The sequence below is a fragment of the Dipodomys merriami genome, unplaced genomic scaffold, assembly GCF_024711535.1.
Source record: "Dipodomys merriami isolate MVZ:Mamm:240054 unplaced genomic scaffold, mDipMer1.0.p SCAF_8, whole genome shotgun sequence".
NCBI classification, from domain to species: domain Eukaryota; kingdom Metazoa; phylum Chordata; class Mammalia; order Rodentia; family Heteromyidae; genus Dipodomys; species Dipodomys merriami.
In genome coordinates this window covers 56,925,185-56,940,941 of record NW_027206401.1, presented here as the reverse complement: position 1 = coordinate 56,940,941, position 15,757 = coordinate 56,925,185, and the positions used below count along the sequence as shown (strand labels likewise).

The 15,757-nt window shown below is 39.9% G+C and overlaps 1 protein-coding gene across 8 annotated transcripts in view; it reads left to right on the top strand.

Annotated features, from left to right (window-relative positions):
* Dop1a (DOP1 leucine zipper like protein A) overlaps window positions 1-15,757 on the top strand; it is a 74,219-nt gene that overhangs the window by 57,696 nt on the left and 766 nt on the right. For 6 of the 8 annotated variants that reach the window (XM_070010249.1, XM_070010248.1, XM_070010251.1 and 3 more), the window contains 12 exons: window positions 548-652; window positions 2,277-2,343; window positions 2,539-2,683; window positions 2,845-2,924; window positions 4,005-4,114; window positions 4,369-4,518; window positions 4,651-4,712; window positions 6,396-6,548; window positions 7,739-7,875; window positions 8,715-8,770; window positions 9,723-9,887; window positions 13,813-13,942. In XM_070010249.1, the coding sequence (XP_069866350.1) occupies window positions 548-652; window positions 2,277-2,343; window positions 2,539-2,683; window positions 2,845-2,924; window positions 4,005-4,114; window positions 4,369-4,518; window positions 4,651-4,712; window positions 6,396-6,548; window positions 7,739-7,875; window positions 8,715-8,770; window positions 9,723-9,887; window positions 13,813-13,942 (1,360 nt within the window). Of the gene's footprint in view, window positions 1-547; window positions 653-2,276; window positions 2,344-2,538; window positions 2,684-2,844; window positions 2,925-4,004; window positions 4,115-4,368; window positions 4,519-4,650; window positions 4,713-6,395; window positions 6,549-7,738; window positions 7,876-8,714; window positions 8,771-9,722; window positions 9,888-13,812; window positions 13,943-15,757 lie in introns of those variants that run through there. The other 2 variants (XM_070010252.1, XM_070010253.1) reach the window with 2 other exon arrangements.

Here is a 15,757-nt window from a genome sequence, read left to right as displayed (position 1 = left end):
TATTGAACTGAGCCTTGAATACAGATTTTCAGTTGTGAAAAAATTCTTGATCTTCCTGCAAAGGGTAATTCCACTTTAATCATAATGTGGGCATCTGTTTGTAATTTGTGACTAATAGTAACAAAATTGTGTTATTTATTATATTTAAATTGATTATAACTGTCTAAATTCTAGCTGTAGGTACAGACAGAGATTGGGGTTCAACTGAAAAAAAAGTTTTATTTTTTTTTAAGTGAGAGACTGGTATTGAGGATATGTTGTAATTACCAGGAATTATTATAGTTTGTCTTTTATTTTTCAAAGTCCATGTGATACAAAATTTGTGTGCAAACTTTCTAGATTAAGAAATTGCATTGACTATTGTAAATTTTATTTTACACATTATTAGTAGAAAATGAAAATATTTTAGAAATTCTGCTCTGTCATAATCTATAAAAATTTAGAACATTTTTAAAGAAAGTAGTAGAGCAATGTGTTGAAGACTGCAGAGAGACAAAAATAAAATTTACTGTGGCTTTCCACATATACAAACTCATTTGTCTTGCAGAATTCCAGTGCCCAATTTAGTGGATAGCTGGGCATCACTGTTGCTACTTCTAAAAGACTCTATACAACTGAGTCTCCCAGCCCCGGGGCAGTTTCTTATCCTGGGGTAAGTAGTCTCACTTACAAGTATTATTTTTTAAGATCCAGAAATGTAGTTTGGAGGTAAAGCTGTGGCTAGTGTGTGTATATTTGATGCTGGTCTCAACATCCAGCAACAGATGCACACACATGCATTTATACAGATCTTTACATGAGAACATCACCTTTGTTTCACTCTGATGGTGATTTTATAGACATGAATGTGGTTGTACATTCATATACTTACCTCCCACCCTTTTGTCCTTAAGGAATTGACTATTTAACTTGGACAACCAACCATGATCTATAAAAAATAATTAAAGAGGAAGGTGAAGACTTCCAGTAAAGGTGGAGTTAGTTTTCCACCAGGAGTCAGCGAGGGAGTGGTAAAGAGTGAAGCTTTAGGACCGGCCTGTGGTAGCTGAGTCACATGCATGGCCCCGCCTGTGCATGGTTTGCTGGACCTACTCAGAAATGTCCGGAATCATGATGATGCCTGAATCTTCAAGTTGTGTATTTGAAGATTCTCTTCAAAAGCTGGAAGAATTTTAGATAGTAAAAGTGTAAGCAGACTAAGTATAATTCCCTAATAAAAGAGTAAGACAACTAATGTGCATGAATTTTAATGATGAGATGTAAATTTAGATGCTGGAAATCAAGCAACATTTTCATGATAGCTCTACTCTTGACCTTGTCTCAGTGACCTCCAGTAAATCAAGAAAGCAGACTATTTTCCCATCTGCTGGGCATGACTATCGTATGCCTACCTAACTTAGAGTTGATGGAAAGCTCATGAAAGGAATTTTATATGTACTATTGTTTAACTCATCCCCAAATAACCCTACAATTCACAAAGGTGAATTAAGAAATAAAACACCAGGTAGGAGCTGGCGCTCACACCTATAAACCTAGCTACTCAAGAGGCTGAGATTTGAAGGCCGATCAATACAGTAAAGTTTGATAGGCAGCTCCAAAATAATCAGCAAAAAGCAGGGCTGGGGGCATGACTACAGTAAGCAAGCACAAGGCCCTGAGTTCAAACCCTTGTACTGCCAAAAAAGAAAAAAAAACACCAAGTGTCCTTTTTGAACTATCTTCAATTACTATCCTATCTTCTCAAAGATAACCACTATTTTAACCCCACAAATGGATTTTTGCATGTTTTAACTATCTGTATATGAGTATCTGAAGTATTTTATGCCTTTTCATTCAACGTATGCAATTGAGTAAAAGCACTGTTGAAAAACAAAATCTATCCCTTCTTTCACTGTTAGCCATTAGATTTTTTAAGAGGGAAACTAGTAGCCAGTATCTTAACTTTTATGAAGATTGAGCCATGTTACTCATGCTGTTGTGATTGCTTTTTTTTTCTGCAATAAATTAACATGCAAAAATTTCTCTCTTTCTGTTGATGAATATTTGAGTTCCACTTAGTGATTCTTCCAAACGATACTGCTTTCCATACTGTTGTGTCTGTTTTTTCATGTGTATGTTTATGAATGTCACCTGAGTCACAGAATATGTGCATACATATTAGACATTTAATGAATTAGAAATTGAGTATACAAAACCATTTGCCACCCAGAAATTTAATACCATCTTTCTTTTAAACTAATGCTTTTTTGCTTGTTTTTTTTCTATGACCCTTCTAGGGTTCTGAATGAGTTTATTATGAAAAATCCTAGTTTGGAAAATAAAAAAGACCAAAGAGACCTTCAGGTAAGACCATTCTGAATTTCAAGGCCATTGCCAAAATCATGTTTACTGATGGCATCCTGTTGAAAATAAGAGTCCTGTAATTCCTGAATTTTTTCCAGCTCTGAGCATTCTATGACAGTCAGGATCATCTACTGTAGAATATCTGTTGTATGTGTATATGCCCACATATTCAGTGGCCCTTTCTCTTGTCTTTAGGATGTGACTCATAAAATAGTGGATGCTGTCGGTGCAATTGCTGGCTCCTCTCTGGAACAAACAACATGGCTGCGACGAAATCTGGAGGTGAAGCCTTCCCCTAAAATAATGGTGGATGGAGCCAACTTGGAATCTGACATTGAAGGTATGGCTCACTTTTAGATTATTAGTTGTAAGCATGTATTCACTAGGAAATCATTTCAACCATCATTGGACCATAAACTCCTCCCTTTTTTTATTTAGCAGGTGTTTTTTCCATGGAAATACTAACCAGTATCTCCTTTACCTTTCTTTTCTCTCACTTAGATATGTTATCACCTGCGATGGAAACCTCAAATATAACTCCCTCTGTATATAGTGTCCATGCTTTGACACTGCTCTCTGAGGTAAACATGTCATCTTTGTTCATGTGAAATTTCAACAGATTCATAATTAAACATTTGCAAGTTGTTCTTACACATTTTTTATTTCAAAAATCATTTTATACTGCTAGAAATTACTACAAAAATTAACAGATATAATGTCTGATATTATTTGAATTTGGATAATTTAAGCATTAGCGGTAACTTTAGATACATACCTTTTTAAATATATGGAATTTGGTTTTGTTTGTATGTGTGTGCTAGGCCCAGGACTTGAACTCAGAGCCCAAATTCTGTCCCTGAGCTTTTATAGATCAAGGCTAATATTCTACCTCTTGAGCCACAGCTGTACTTCCAGCATTTGGGGTGCTAATTCGAGATTAGATTCTCATGGACTTTTCTGTCCAGGATAGCTTTGAATCTGTGATCTTCCTATCTTAGCCTTCTAAATAAATAGGATTACAGGCATGAGCCATTGGCCTCCAGTTAAAGTATGTGTTTTTAAGAAAGTGTTTTTGTATCTCATTATTCTGAGGATGGGTAGAAATAGTATAAGATACTTTTACTATGAAACACTTTCAGGTAAGGAAACATTTTACATATATTTTCAGTCAACCTTTTTTGTTTGTGTGTTGATCATAGTGCTTGAACTCAAGGCCTGGGCGCTATCCCTGAGCTTTTTTGCTGAATGCTAGCACTCTTATCACTTTGAGTCACAGGGCCATTTCCAGTTTTCTGGTGTTTAATTGAAGACAAGACTCTCAGGGACTCTCCTGCGTAGGCTTGTTTCTAACCAAGATCCTCTAATCTCTGCCTCCTGAGTAGCTAGGATTACAGGCATGAGCCACCGGTGCCTGGCTCTGTCAGCCTTTTTCATAACCTGTTATATAGTCATTCTAAGCTGGCATTTTTGTTTCTACATTTGTATCATGGCGAGAAAGAAGATTGTGGCAAAAATCACTAATTTATAAATGATTTAGGAAAGTTTCAATTCAGGTTTTCACGATTTTAAAGTATCTAGGTTTTCTTACAAACAACCAATAGTAACCTGTAGGTGTCAGTTTTCGCTCAGAGATTCTCCCGTTTCCTTTCTGTGTGTCACAGGTCTTGGCCCATCTTTTGGACATGGTTTTCTATAGTGACGAAAAGGAGCGTGTTATCCCTTTACTTGTAAACATCATGCATTATGTCGTGCCCTACCTCCGAAATCACAGGTACTGTGGTGACTTAAACAGGTTTGCATTAATTCATGGCCTTATTAGAAATAAGTTCTTTTGCTGTTTTTGGACTGAATCACAGAGTGGCACTGCTCTTACCATGCATGGTAAAGATTAAACTATTCAGACATTATTTTGTATGGTGCTGTTTTGTGTCTTCATGTCATTGTCTTAGGTAAATGTGACCACTCACATAGCTTAATATGATTACAATGTTAGAACAGAGATTAAGATGCCTTTCTTCCATACAGTGCACATAATGCTCCTAGTTACCGAGCCTGTGTGCAGCTACTGAGCAGTCTTAGTGGGTACCAGTACACACGGAGAGCTTGGAAAAAAGAAGCCTTTGACCTCTTCATGGATCCCAGTTTCTTTCAGATGGACGCCTCTTGTGTTAATCAGTAAGTCAGCCTCTTGTGCTCTTCAACATAGTAATGCCTCTCACAGTCTAAGTCAACTACTATTCGGCAAAATTAAAAGACTTTTTAACAGACCAGATCTTAATTACAGGTAATGATCCTTATCTCTTTCAGTTGGAGGGCAATTATGGACAATCTGATGACACATGATAAGACAACATTCAGAGATCTGATGAGTGAGTATAATAGGATGATAACCCAGTCTTCCTGTCTGAGATTCTATCTTATTGTTTACTCTTTTCTAGAAACTACTGAATTAGCTTTCTGTCTAGTTGTGCATTGTATCTTTGGGAATGTAATGTTAAAACTTACAGAGGATAACTTAGCAATAAGGAATGTTCTTGTGGGGAAAATACTGGAAAGAGGAGAGACTGTCTAATTTGAGTCTAAATCACTTTCCCAGCTCACAGTAGAGCAACTGGCATATAATAGGTACTCGGTAAAAAATGATTAAATGAAAGACTGAAAACAGGTGAGGAAGAAAAAGCAGACAATTGGGTCCAACCTGTGAGATAAAGCACTATGAATACAGGGGGTACTGCTTGACAGAAGAAAGCGGGGAGAGAAAGGAAGAAAAGGGAGGGTAAAAGAGAGGGAAGAAGAGAAAGAAGACAAGGCTAGAATCACCCTCTGCCTCCTTTCTACTTAGACTTGATTGGCTTTATATATTTGGGTTCCATTTAGCATTTATTCTTGGAGAAAATTGGGTTTTTTGATTCTAAAAGAAGCTTTCAAGTTCCTTAACTAAATAAATAACGGTGAAATTCTATGAACCTAAGATAAATTCTTTAGCCCAAAGTATAGTGTTCTCATCTGAAAAAGACTATATTTTCTTCATCTTCATAGAATTACTCCAAGTTTCCAATTCATCTGTGCAATAAATATTTATTAAAAGACAACAGTGGTCCAGGCATTTTTCTAACCTTAATAAAATTAAAGTTTATTTCAGGGAGTTAAGTTGTGCAGGAAATAAAATAGAACCTGTGTGATAAATAACCAAGAGCTCATATTTGATATGAAACCAAGGAAGCTAATTCAGATGATCCAGGCAAGATGACACACAGCTGTAATCCAGCCATCCAGAGGCAGAGGGAGAAGGCTCACAAGTACAAGTCAAGAACTTGAGCTGTAAGCTCGGGATTTTGTATCCTGTGTCAAAAAAAAAAAAAAAAGAAACAATGCTCAAAAGTCCTAAGGACAGAATATTCCAGACATAGAGAACAATATTGCAAGGGTGATTTGGGAGGGGAAAAAAAACTGCCAAGGTATGGGATGGGAGCAAACTTGATCACTTCATCCATAGCAGGTAAGACCTGTTGGGCATGAGAAGGAGAGGTAGTTAGGCTGAGCAAAGCCATGTTGGAAATGTCTGTGGCAGTCTGGGGAACTCGGGGTCTGTATGTGGTCCCTTCACTTTTTTGCTCAAGGCTGGTGCTCTGTCACTTGAGCCATATCTCTACTTCCAGCTGTTTACTGGTTAATTGGACATAAGAGTCTGCCTGGACTGGGTTTGAACCACAATCCTCAGATCTCAGCCTCCTGAGTAGCTAAGATGACAGAAGGGAGTCATCAATGCCTGGGTGGGAATTGTTTTAAAGTACACAAAAGCAGTTGATACACAATTTAAAGGGCCTTGTAAAATGGTACTGTTTGTCATTTTACCTTGTGAAACTCAGAAATCTGAAGGTCCTCTCCTTACATCACTCCTGCAGCCACTGGGTATTTGGGTGTGCAGGCTCCTCTGTGCTGGGGTGCTCCCTCCCCCTCTCCATGTCATGGGACATCACCTTTAAAAAAAGAAACAATTCATTTTCAGATGACCACCTGACTATCTGTGTCAATCTCTCACCTTTTTCCAGCTCGAGTGGCTGTGGCCCAAAGCAGTTCACTTAATCTTTTTGCAAACCGGGATGTGGAGTTAGAGCAGAGAGCCATGCTTCTCAAAAGATTAGCCTTTGCTATTTTTAGCAGTGAGGTTGACCAGTACCAGAAATACCTCCCAGATATACAAGGTAAGCAGTTAAACTTTTATTTTCTGTATCCTTTGAGTTTATAGTATTGTTCCTGTTCCTTAGAGAATACGCTTTCTAAATTATAATTTGGAGTGAAATGATTCAAAGGTAGAGAATTAGGATTTGTAATAAATAAAAATTTATCTTTAAGTATCTAAAAGGTATCAGTCAGTATATAGGACTTAACCAAATGTAGTCTATTTTATTAAGTTCAGACTTTGTAGGAATTGGTCTTTGAGGATGAGGAGTAACTTGCACTTTAGATGAGTATGTCAGCATTTCTTCATTGTGGACACAGGTCAGATGCCCATTAGGGCCTGACAGAGCATGCCTGAGCAAGTCAATGATGGCTTCAAAGAACACTGGGGGCTGTGTTGGGGGTGCATGAGGCTGTTGCATCAAGTAAATGTGGCGGCCTTCCGTGTCCAGAAGAGGGCAGCAGTGTGCTCCTGCCCCAGGCCTTAGCCACTCCACAGGGTGCGAACTTCACTGTCAGCACAAGTGTTTGCTGGTCAGTGTGCTGCCCCATTCCAGCCCAGGAGTCCATACGGGACACGATGGCAGTCATCTCCCAGCAAGAATTTTCTCTCAGAAGGCTCTTCACCCATTATTCCTCCTTTCAGACATACAACATGAAACTGACCTGAGATTCATTGGTTTTGAGACAGGGGCCCACTGTATAGCCCAGGATACCCTGGAACTCACTGTGCAGCCCAGGCTGTGCTCAGACTCATGCCCGCTCAGTACTGGGATTACAGATGTAAGCCACCAGGCCTAGGGTTTTTTGTTTTTGTTTTTGTCAGTCTTGGGACCTGAACTCTGGGCCTGGGTGCTGTCCCTCAGCAATTCAGCTCAAGGCTAGCGCTCTACCACTGGAACCACAGCACCACTTCCGGCTGTTTCAGCTTATGTTGTGCTGAGGGATTCCTCATGCATGCAAGGGAAGCACTCTACCACTGAGCCACCTTCCCAGGCCCAGATTTTTTTGAGCACATTACACTTCTATTTGCCATTTGACAGAATTTACTGAGAATATTTTTGTTTCAATATATTTCTCTTGTTTTTATAATATCTTTATGAAAGTGTTAGTCTGTACTTTGGAATTATTTTCAATCTGGACTATATGGAAATGTGTATAAGAGAGTAACTGAACTTATTTAGGCATTGAACATACACCACATTTCTTTCAGAGAGATTGGTGGAAAGTCTTCGTTTGCCCCAGGTACCAACTCTTCACTCTCAAGTGTTCCTGTTTTTCAGAGTGTTACTTTTACGAATGTCTCCACAGCATCTGACCTCCCTCTGGCCTACCATGATCACCGAACTGGTGAGTTCATTTTAATTCAGTCAACGTTAGTCACTATGTCAACATGACATTGTTAATTTCTATGTGCTTACTGGATAAAACTAATTTTAAAAGGGAACTCCATTAAACCATCTAATCTCACAGTTGTTCTAGGCCACGATAATAAAAAGCAAGCCAGATTCCATCTCCTCACCGTTTAACCTCCAGTTGTTCAGCCGCTTGTGACTGCCGCTTCCTCTGTCTGCCTCATGGTTCCTTCTCTTTGGTGCAGTTCTAACTTTGTCACAGCTAGCAGGTGTACTCCCCCACCTAGTGTAGCAGAACCCCTTAGGAATGGAAGTAGATGAGTTGGCTTTTCTGGACTGACATACGGCAGTGAGCGCATTCACATCTGGATTAAACTTGCTTTAGAAAGATTAGGAGATTTTCTAAATGCCAAACAGTGAATGCTTCTGAAGTCCTCAGACTCCTCCTCTCTGTAGTCACCCTCATCCACATAGGAATGATTTGGGGAGTTGGGGAAAAGTATAATAGGCAAGTTCTATCACTAGAACCCCAGCTTTACAATTTGCCCCCAAGAAAATTTGCTTTATATTTGTTTTCCTTTATATCCTTAAGAAAAAATAACTTACTCTGTTCCAAAGTCAGTGATCAGTACCATCTCACAGGACTCTTCACACACGCCTGCAAGCCTCTGTGCTGAGCTTGTGATTTTGTTCTCCGCAATTAACTTCCAGCTCAAAGAATCTGAATGTGTGTCAGAAAACTTGTTTTTCTATCAATGAAAATATAGCCTAAAGATAGTATAAAGATTATATACACAGATTTAATAAACATTTAACTTTATTTCATGTCTTCAGGTACAAGTATTTTTATTGATGGAGCAGGAACTCACTGCTGATGAAGATATTTCACGGTAACATGTAATTTATTTAGTGCAATTTTAGTCCTTAATATCCTGAGGTTATCTAGAATGCTACTCAATACCTTAGGAAAATATAGATACCACTTTATATACTTCATATGACTAGTCATATATGATGAAATTTCACTTGTCATGAAACAGACTATTATCATTCATGGCTGTGCAGTGTTGTTTCAGCTAGGTGAGTTATGTTGCTTTGAGAAGGTTAGATCTGGTCAGGCCTGTTCCAGCAGGTTACCTGTAACCAAAGTAGCCATATGTGGCTAATATAATGCCTATTAATGTTACTCTTTAGAGTAGACGCAGTTTCCTAATATGGATATGATTTTCATATTTAGAGGAATTTATCAATTTACAAACTGAAAAGTTCCTTTAAAGCCGTGTGCTTTTAATATAGCCTTCTCTTGAGTGCAAAGTTTATAAAGTCTCCTATTCTCAGTTTATTACAGAAAACATCACACCAACTATTCCTAGTGACTGAATAGTATTAAGGTTTCTTGATTATAAAGTTTGTATTTTATATTGTTTTGTTTTGGCTAATCCTGGGGCTTGAAATCATGGCCTAGGCACTGTCCCTGAGCCTCTCTGTGCTCAAGGCTAGCACACTAGCACTTGAGCCAAAGTGCCACTTCCGGCTTTTCTGTTTATGTGGTATTGAGGAATCGAACCCAGGGCTTCATGCATGCTAGGCAAACACTCTACCACTAAGCCACATCCCCAGCTTCATTTTTATATTTCTTTAGTACAATACAAACTCTGTGTATTCTTAAATTTTAAAGAACAAAAGTAACACTTTTGAAGGCGACAAAATTTAGTCATAACTAGTAATTTAGCAATTAGTGATGATCAGTTTGACTATGGAAAATACTCACTGGCCCTTCAGCTCTTCCCTACAGGCAGATGGTCCCAGCTGCTGACAGTATTGTCTCCTATTTCCCTGTAGGACATCAGGCCCCTCCGTGGCCGGTCTGGAGACAACCTACACAGGAGGTAATGGCTTCTCTACTTCCTATAACAGCCAGCGGTGGTTAAATCTCTATCTCTCTGCTTGCAAATTTTTGGATTTGGCTCTGGCATTGCCCTCCGAAAATCTCCCTCAGTTTCAGATGTAAGTACAAGCAAAGATACTAAGTAAATATTTTTGGAAAATGCATTTGTTTTGACCACTGACATCTATGATTAAGTAAAACATTCTTTATGTAAGTAGAAATGTAATTTTTACTGAAGGAACTTCTTTTGGTGGGGCAGTACTGGTTTTAGAAATAAATAGTAGATGTGGATATCTTCAGAATAATAGCCGGTCAGTGGGAGTACCCTCTGGATGGAAAGCAGGGCATATGTACGTGACTCCAAGCTTGAAGCCCACTAATAGAGACATGGGAGGAGATAGCCACACAATGATTGCACATGTACAAGATCCTCTGAGCCCATGGGATAGGCCCCTCTTTGAACATGGAGGTTAAGAGCAGATTCTGCAGGGAGTTTTAAATGAAGACAGTGAAAAGTGAGGGCTGAGGCCCATGTGTGAAGGCATGCACTGAAGGAAGCAGACCTCACAGGTCCGGGGCAGGAAAAGATCAGTATTGCTGGAGCACAATGCTGAGGAGAGCTGGAAGGAGCCTGTTACATAAAGCATTGTTGTGGCTCATCTATAGGATACAATGTGGATTCCAGCCTAGAAAAACGGAAGCCTTTGAGCATCTTAAGGAAGCTATTACTCTGGCATTTTAGAAAGCTTATTTTGGCAGTGCAGTGTGGGAAAAGGACCAGAGAAACAAGGATGGGAGGATGACAGGAAAGGAATGGAAAGAAAACTGGCAAGACGGGGCTGGGAAGGTGGCTCAGTAGTAGAGCGCTTGTCTTGCATGCCTGAGGCCCTGGGTTTGATTCCTCAGCACCACATAAGCAAAAAGAAAAAAGCTGGGAGTTGCGCTGTGGCTCAAGTGGTAGAGCGCTAGCCTTGAGCTGAAGAGCTGAGGGACAGCACCCAGGCCCAGAGTTCGGGCCCCACCACTGGACCCAAAAAAAAAAAAAAAAAGAAAAGAAAAGACTGGTAAGAGTAAATTCTCCTAGTACCTTGTTCATAACTATCCCCAATTATTAAGTACAGTTCTAAATTTTAAAATAGCCAAGCTAATTTTAGAATGAATGCACAGGATCAAATATACATTTATTTTGGGTATTATTCTGGAATAAAATATCAATAGGATAAAGAACATACCAGAATCTTTTACATTTAGACATTCTTAAACCATGAAAAATAGCTTGTTTTTAATTAAATTTAATGCTAAGAACTAGAAATTATTTTTAGATTTATTTCAGATCTTTAAATTTTTTTTTTATTTATTTTTTTTTTTTTTGTCGGTCGTGGGGCTTGAACTCTGGGCCTGGGCGCTGTCCCTCAGCTCTTCAGCTCAAGGCGAGCGCTCTACCACTTGAGCTACAGCGCCACTTCCGGTTTTCTGGTGGTTTATTGGAGATAGGAGTCTCACGGTCTCTCCTGCCCGGGCTGGCTTTGAACCGCGATCCTCAGATCTCAGCCTCCTGAGTAGCTAGGATTACAGGCGTGAGCCACCAGCGCCCGGCTTCAGATCTTTAAATTTTTTCAACTTGCGTGTATATCTTGATGAGTTTCAGTACTGGGTATCCAAAATGGAAAGTCTTCCTAAAGAAGTTTGGGAAGGGCACTAAACACAATTGTAGCGAAGCATCCAAAAAACCCAGATGCCTACACTCACGATGTACACTGCAAAAGAACCAATTCCTCTCTACTTAGGAAGCTATTGTTATACATGGAAGAAAAACAGGGCTTGGGGGCACAGCTCAGTGGTGGAACCCACACTTACTGTGACTGAAGCCCTGGGTTCAGATCCTAGCACCAAAGGAAAATAGCTTCTAAACATCAGGAAAATATGATGAGCTATATCCGTTAGAGAAATTACAGTTGTGAATGGTGAAATGTATTATCCTGGATCCAGAAGTACTCTTGTTCTTGTGGACATGTGCAATGATGTCTGCTGGGTCTCCACACAGTCACATTTAACTAACCTCTACAGCCACGGATTTATCCAACCACTATACTGACGTGTGCACAGAGCAACACGAAGATAAAGGTAGCATTTTTATATTACCAAGACTGCAATATCTAGATAATTGGTTAAATCAGTTCCTTCCTTATCAAGCAGTGTGGCTTAGTAGTAAGTAAAGTATTTGCTTGGCAAGTATAAGACTGGGTTTAAAACCCCAGTGCCACCCAAAATATTACTACCTAGAGTACTATGTAGCTATAGAAAGAATGAAGTTTAGTTTGATACAGGATAAACTTTGAGATAATTAAATTAAAACAAGTAGCAGCTATCTCTGGTTGTTCTGTTCTTTTGTTTTTGTTGTTTCCTATTTCTAGAGCCCAAGGTCTGTCACCTACCAGGCCAGTGTTGTATGTTGAGCTCCATTCCACAGCACAGATATGCTTGGGTGTTTTGTTGTTCTGGGTTTTGCTGGTAGGGGGGTATATAGCCATACTGCGACTGAGCTTGGTCTAACACCTAGGCCACCCAGTCCTTTTATCTCCAGCTAACCAAAAAGCTGAAAGCAGAGGAGTAGAGTGCCAGCTATGAACAGTAAAAGCCAAGCAAAATCTCAAAAGACACAACAAGCCTCAGTACTGGTATCAAAAAATAATAATAATAATTAGCGAGGCACTAGTAGCTCATGCCTACAATCCTAGCTACTTGGGAGGCTGAGATCTAAGAATTACAGCTTGAAGCCAACTAGGCAGGAAAGTCCTTAAGACTCTTGTCTCCAACTGACCATCAAAAAGCTGTAAGTGGGCTGGGAAGGTGGCTCAGTGGTAGAGCGTGAGCCCCTGGGTTTGATTCCTCAGCACTACATAAGCAAAAAGAAAAAAGCCGGAAGTGGTACTGTGGTTCAAGTGGTAGAGCGCTAGCCTTGAGCTGAAGAGCTGAGGGACAGCACCCAGGCCCAGGGTTCAGCCCCCATGACCAGACCCCCCCCCAAAAAAAAGAAAAAAAAGCTGTAAGTAGCTAGGTACCAGTGGCTCCTGCCTAGTCCTAGCTACTCAGGAGGCTGATTTCAAGCTAGCCTGGGCAGGAAAGTCCTTGAGATTCGTTATCTCCAGTAAACCACCAGAAAACTGGAAGTGGCACTGTGGCTCAAGTGGTAGAACACTCGCCTTGAGCTGAAGAGTGCAGGGACAGCACCCAGGCCCAGATCAAGCCCTAGGATGGGCACATATACAAAAGCTTCTGTGTTGAAAACAAAACTACCTCTCTTTGGTGTTCTTTCCATTGTCAGATATTTTACTTATTTAAGGCAAAAACAGAATGAGCAAAATACAAGGGAAGCAGGAGAGTGGTCCTAAATCTTCAAATCTCTTCGCTCTCATTATGTGTTGGAAACTCATCAGACCAAGTACAATTAAGACAGATAAATGAAATAAAGCAATGTGTGATTACACACCAGTAATCACAGTATTGAGGAGGCTCAAGGAAGAGATCATGAGTTCAAATACATCCTGGACTGTATAGTAAGCAGATCCAGTCCTTTAACAACCAAAGTTTTGCACACTGAGTACTTGCTGTGTGCCTGTGGAAAAAAAATAGCAATGTCACCAGGCATAGTGGCTCATGCCAGTAATTCCAGGCACTCAGGAGACTTAAGGTTGGAAGAGTGTGGATGGGTCCAGGCCAGAAGAAAGCAGCAGGAAGTATAAATAGGATCATGGTCAATTCTGGCCAGGGCAGAAAGTGAGCCCCTATCTCAAAAATAACCAGTGCAAAAAGAGCTGGAAATTTGGTCCTATCAGTAGAGCACCTGTCCAGCGAATAAAGATTTGAGTTCTGCAAAAAAAAGTTAGTGATTGTACTTTGCAGGTTTACATCATTATCTCCTGCAACATTATGATATGTAATGCCATCTTTACTAAGATGAAGCTCAAAGCTGGCAGAATTTTTAAGACTAGACCATGGTCATCCTATGTGCCCTATCTTAGTTTGTCATCCTTCCATCCATAGGTACCGATGGGCCTTTATTCCAGAAGTCTCCGATGACTCGGGTTTAGAAGTCAGGAGGCAGGGCATTCATCAACGAGAATTTAAACCCTACGTGGTACGACTGGCCAAACTTCTCAGGAAAAGGGCAAAGGTATTAAACTTTTGGTTTTGTTTTATTATGTAACGTGCTGCTTGTATACTCAGTGTTTGTGATATATTATGTAAATGCTATGTATTAACTGGTAGATTAGTGAGTCACTTATTAAGTATTTACTGAGGAACTGAGGATATTATCAGGTTGAAATATTTTGAAAATATATCTCCAGTTTTTACAGTGTCCATAACCCCAATGTCCATAGATATGTTAAGATACTGTGTGAGAAATATTTGGTTATCATATTAACTGTTTTACACAGAAAATGTTTTTTTACATCAGTGACATTATTCTAAATACTTTCTCGAAAGTAAAAAGCTGTGCGGGTGAATACTTAATACTTTAGTCCGAAAAGGTTTTCATGTCAAAACCTTGCGAACACCCACAATATTCACCTTATGCCATCATGAGAAATGGAAGATAACTGAAAAGAATGCAGTGCAAAGAGGGAATTTGTCAAATTGTAAGAAGGAATAAACAGCAAATGTAACTGTACTTTTTAAGTTTTATATGAAATGGCCAGGGCCAGTCATGGTAATGCGCAACTGTCATCCCAGAGGGATAGCTCACCAAAACTGAACTAGCCACACCTTGATCGGAACAAGCATTCATTCTTTATCCATGTGTAGTAAAATGTACCTGGTAAAAATGTTCTAGCTGGGTCCCGATGGCTCATACCTGTAATCCTACTCAGGAGGCTAAGATCCTAGGGATCATGGTTCAAAGCCATGGGAAGGAAAATCTGTGAGATTCTTTATCTCAGAAACCAAAATCCAGTAGTACAGAACAGCACAAACACAGAGACACAGACACAGATGGACGGACGGACGGACGCACGCACACAATGCATGAGACAAGGTCTCACTGCTTTGACCAGGTTGTCCTAGAATGTGCTATGTAATCAAGACTGGCCTTGGACTTGAGATCCTTGTGCTTCAGCTCTGGAGTGCTAGACTATGGTGAAGCCATGACCTCTGCAGTGCTGGGATTACAGGAGTGTACCACCCCACCTTGGTTAAAAGCTGTTTTGAGTACTGAGGATTAAACCCAGGATCTCATGTGTTAAGCAGGTATTCTGCCCCCAGTCCAAAGCAGGAGGCCTTAAAGTGCTGTCACTCGAGCCACACTCCTGAGACCCTTTTCAAAAAGGGTCTTATTATTTTAATGCAGGCCAGTATAGGCTGTTTTCTAATTATATACTCTTCCACCACAGCTGTGATGACAGCTGCTTTGGACAGAAAATGTTTCTGCTGGGTTTGCATGAGATTTTACATGCATTCCCCTCTGACTTACGTACTGTAAGATTTCTGGCTTTGTCTAAGGACCCTTTATGTATCTCCCCGGGGTGCAGCATAGTAAATGGCAGAGCATAGACCCCATTCCTTGACTCAGTCCATCTTCCTTCCCCCTTTCTGTGCTGCAGTACCAAGAGGAATTAATTCACTTTTGGACACTGCTATCTTGTGGCAAGATATCTTGTGGCAAGATTAGGGCATTTGTTTAAAGGGAATTCATTTTAATACTGCTGGAATGTGTAAGTCCAGAAGTCTAGACTATTGAGTAAATGCAAAACACAAAGTAAACATCTATAAACATATCATGTTACTCCCTCTTTATAAACAGATTTGCAAATGGCATTAAAAAGACATAGATGTGAAAGGTTTTTAATTAAGTCTGAAATGACATGCCCTCATTTCTGTTCATTTAACCCTTGATTGCTAAAGTCTTATGTTCTTTTAATTTTCTTTTTCTGGGGCCTGTGGGCGCTCCCTTAGCTTTTTTGCTCAAAGCAGGGCACTGTACCACTTGAGC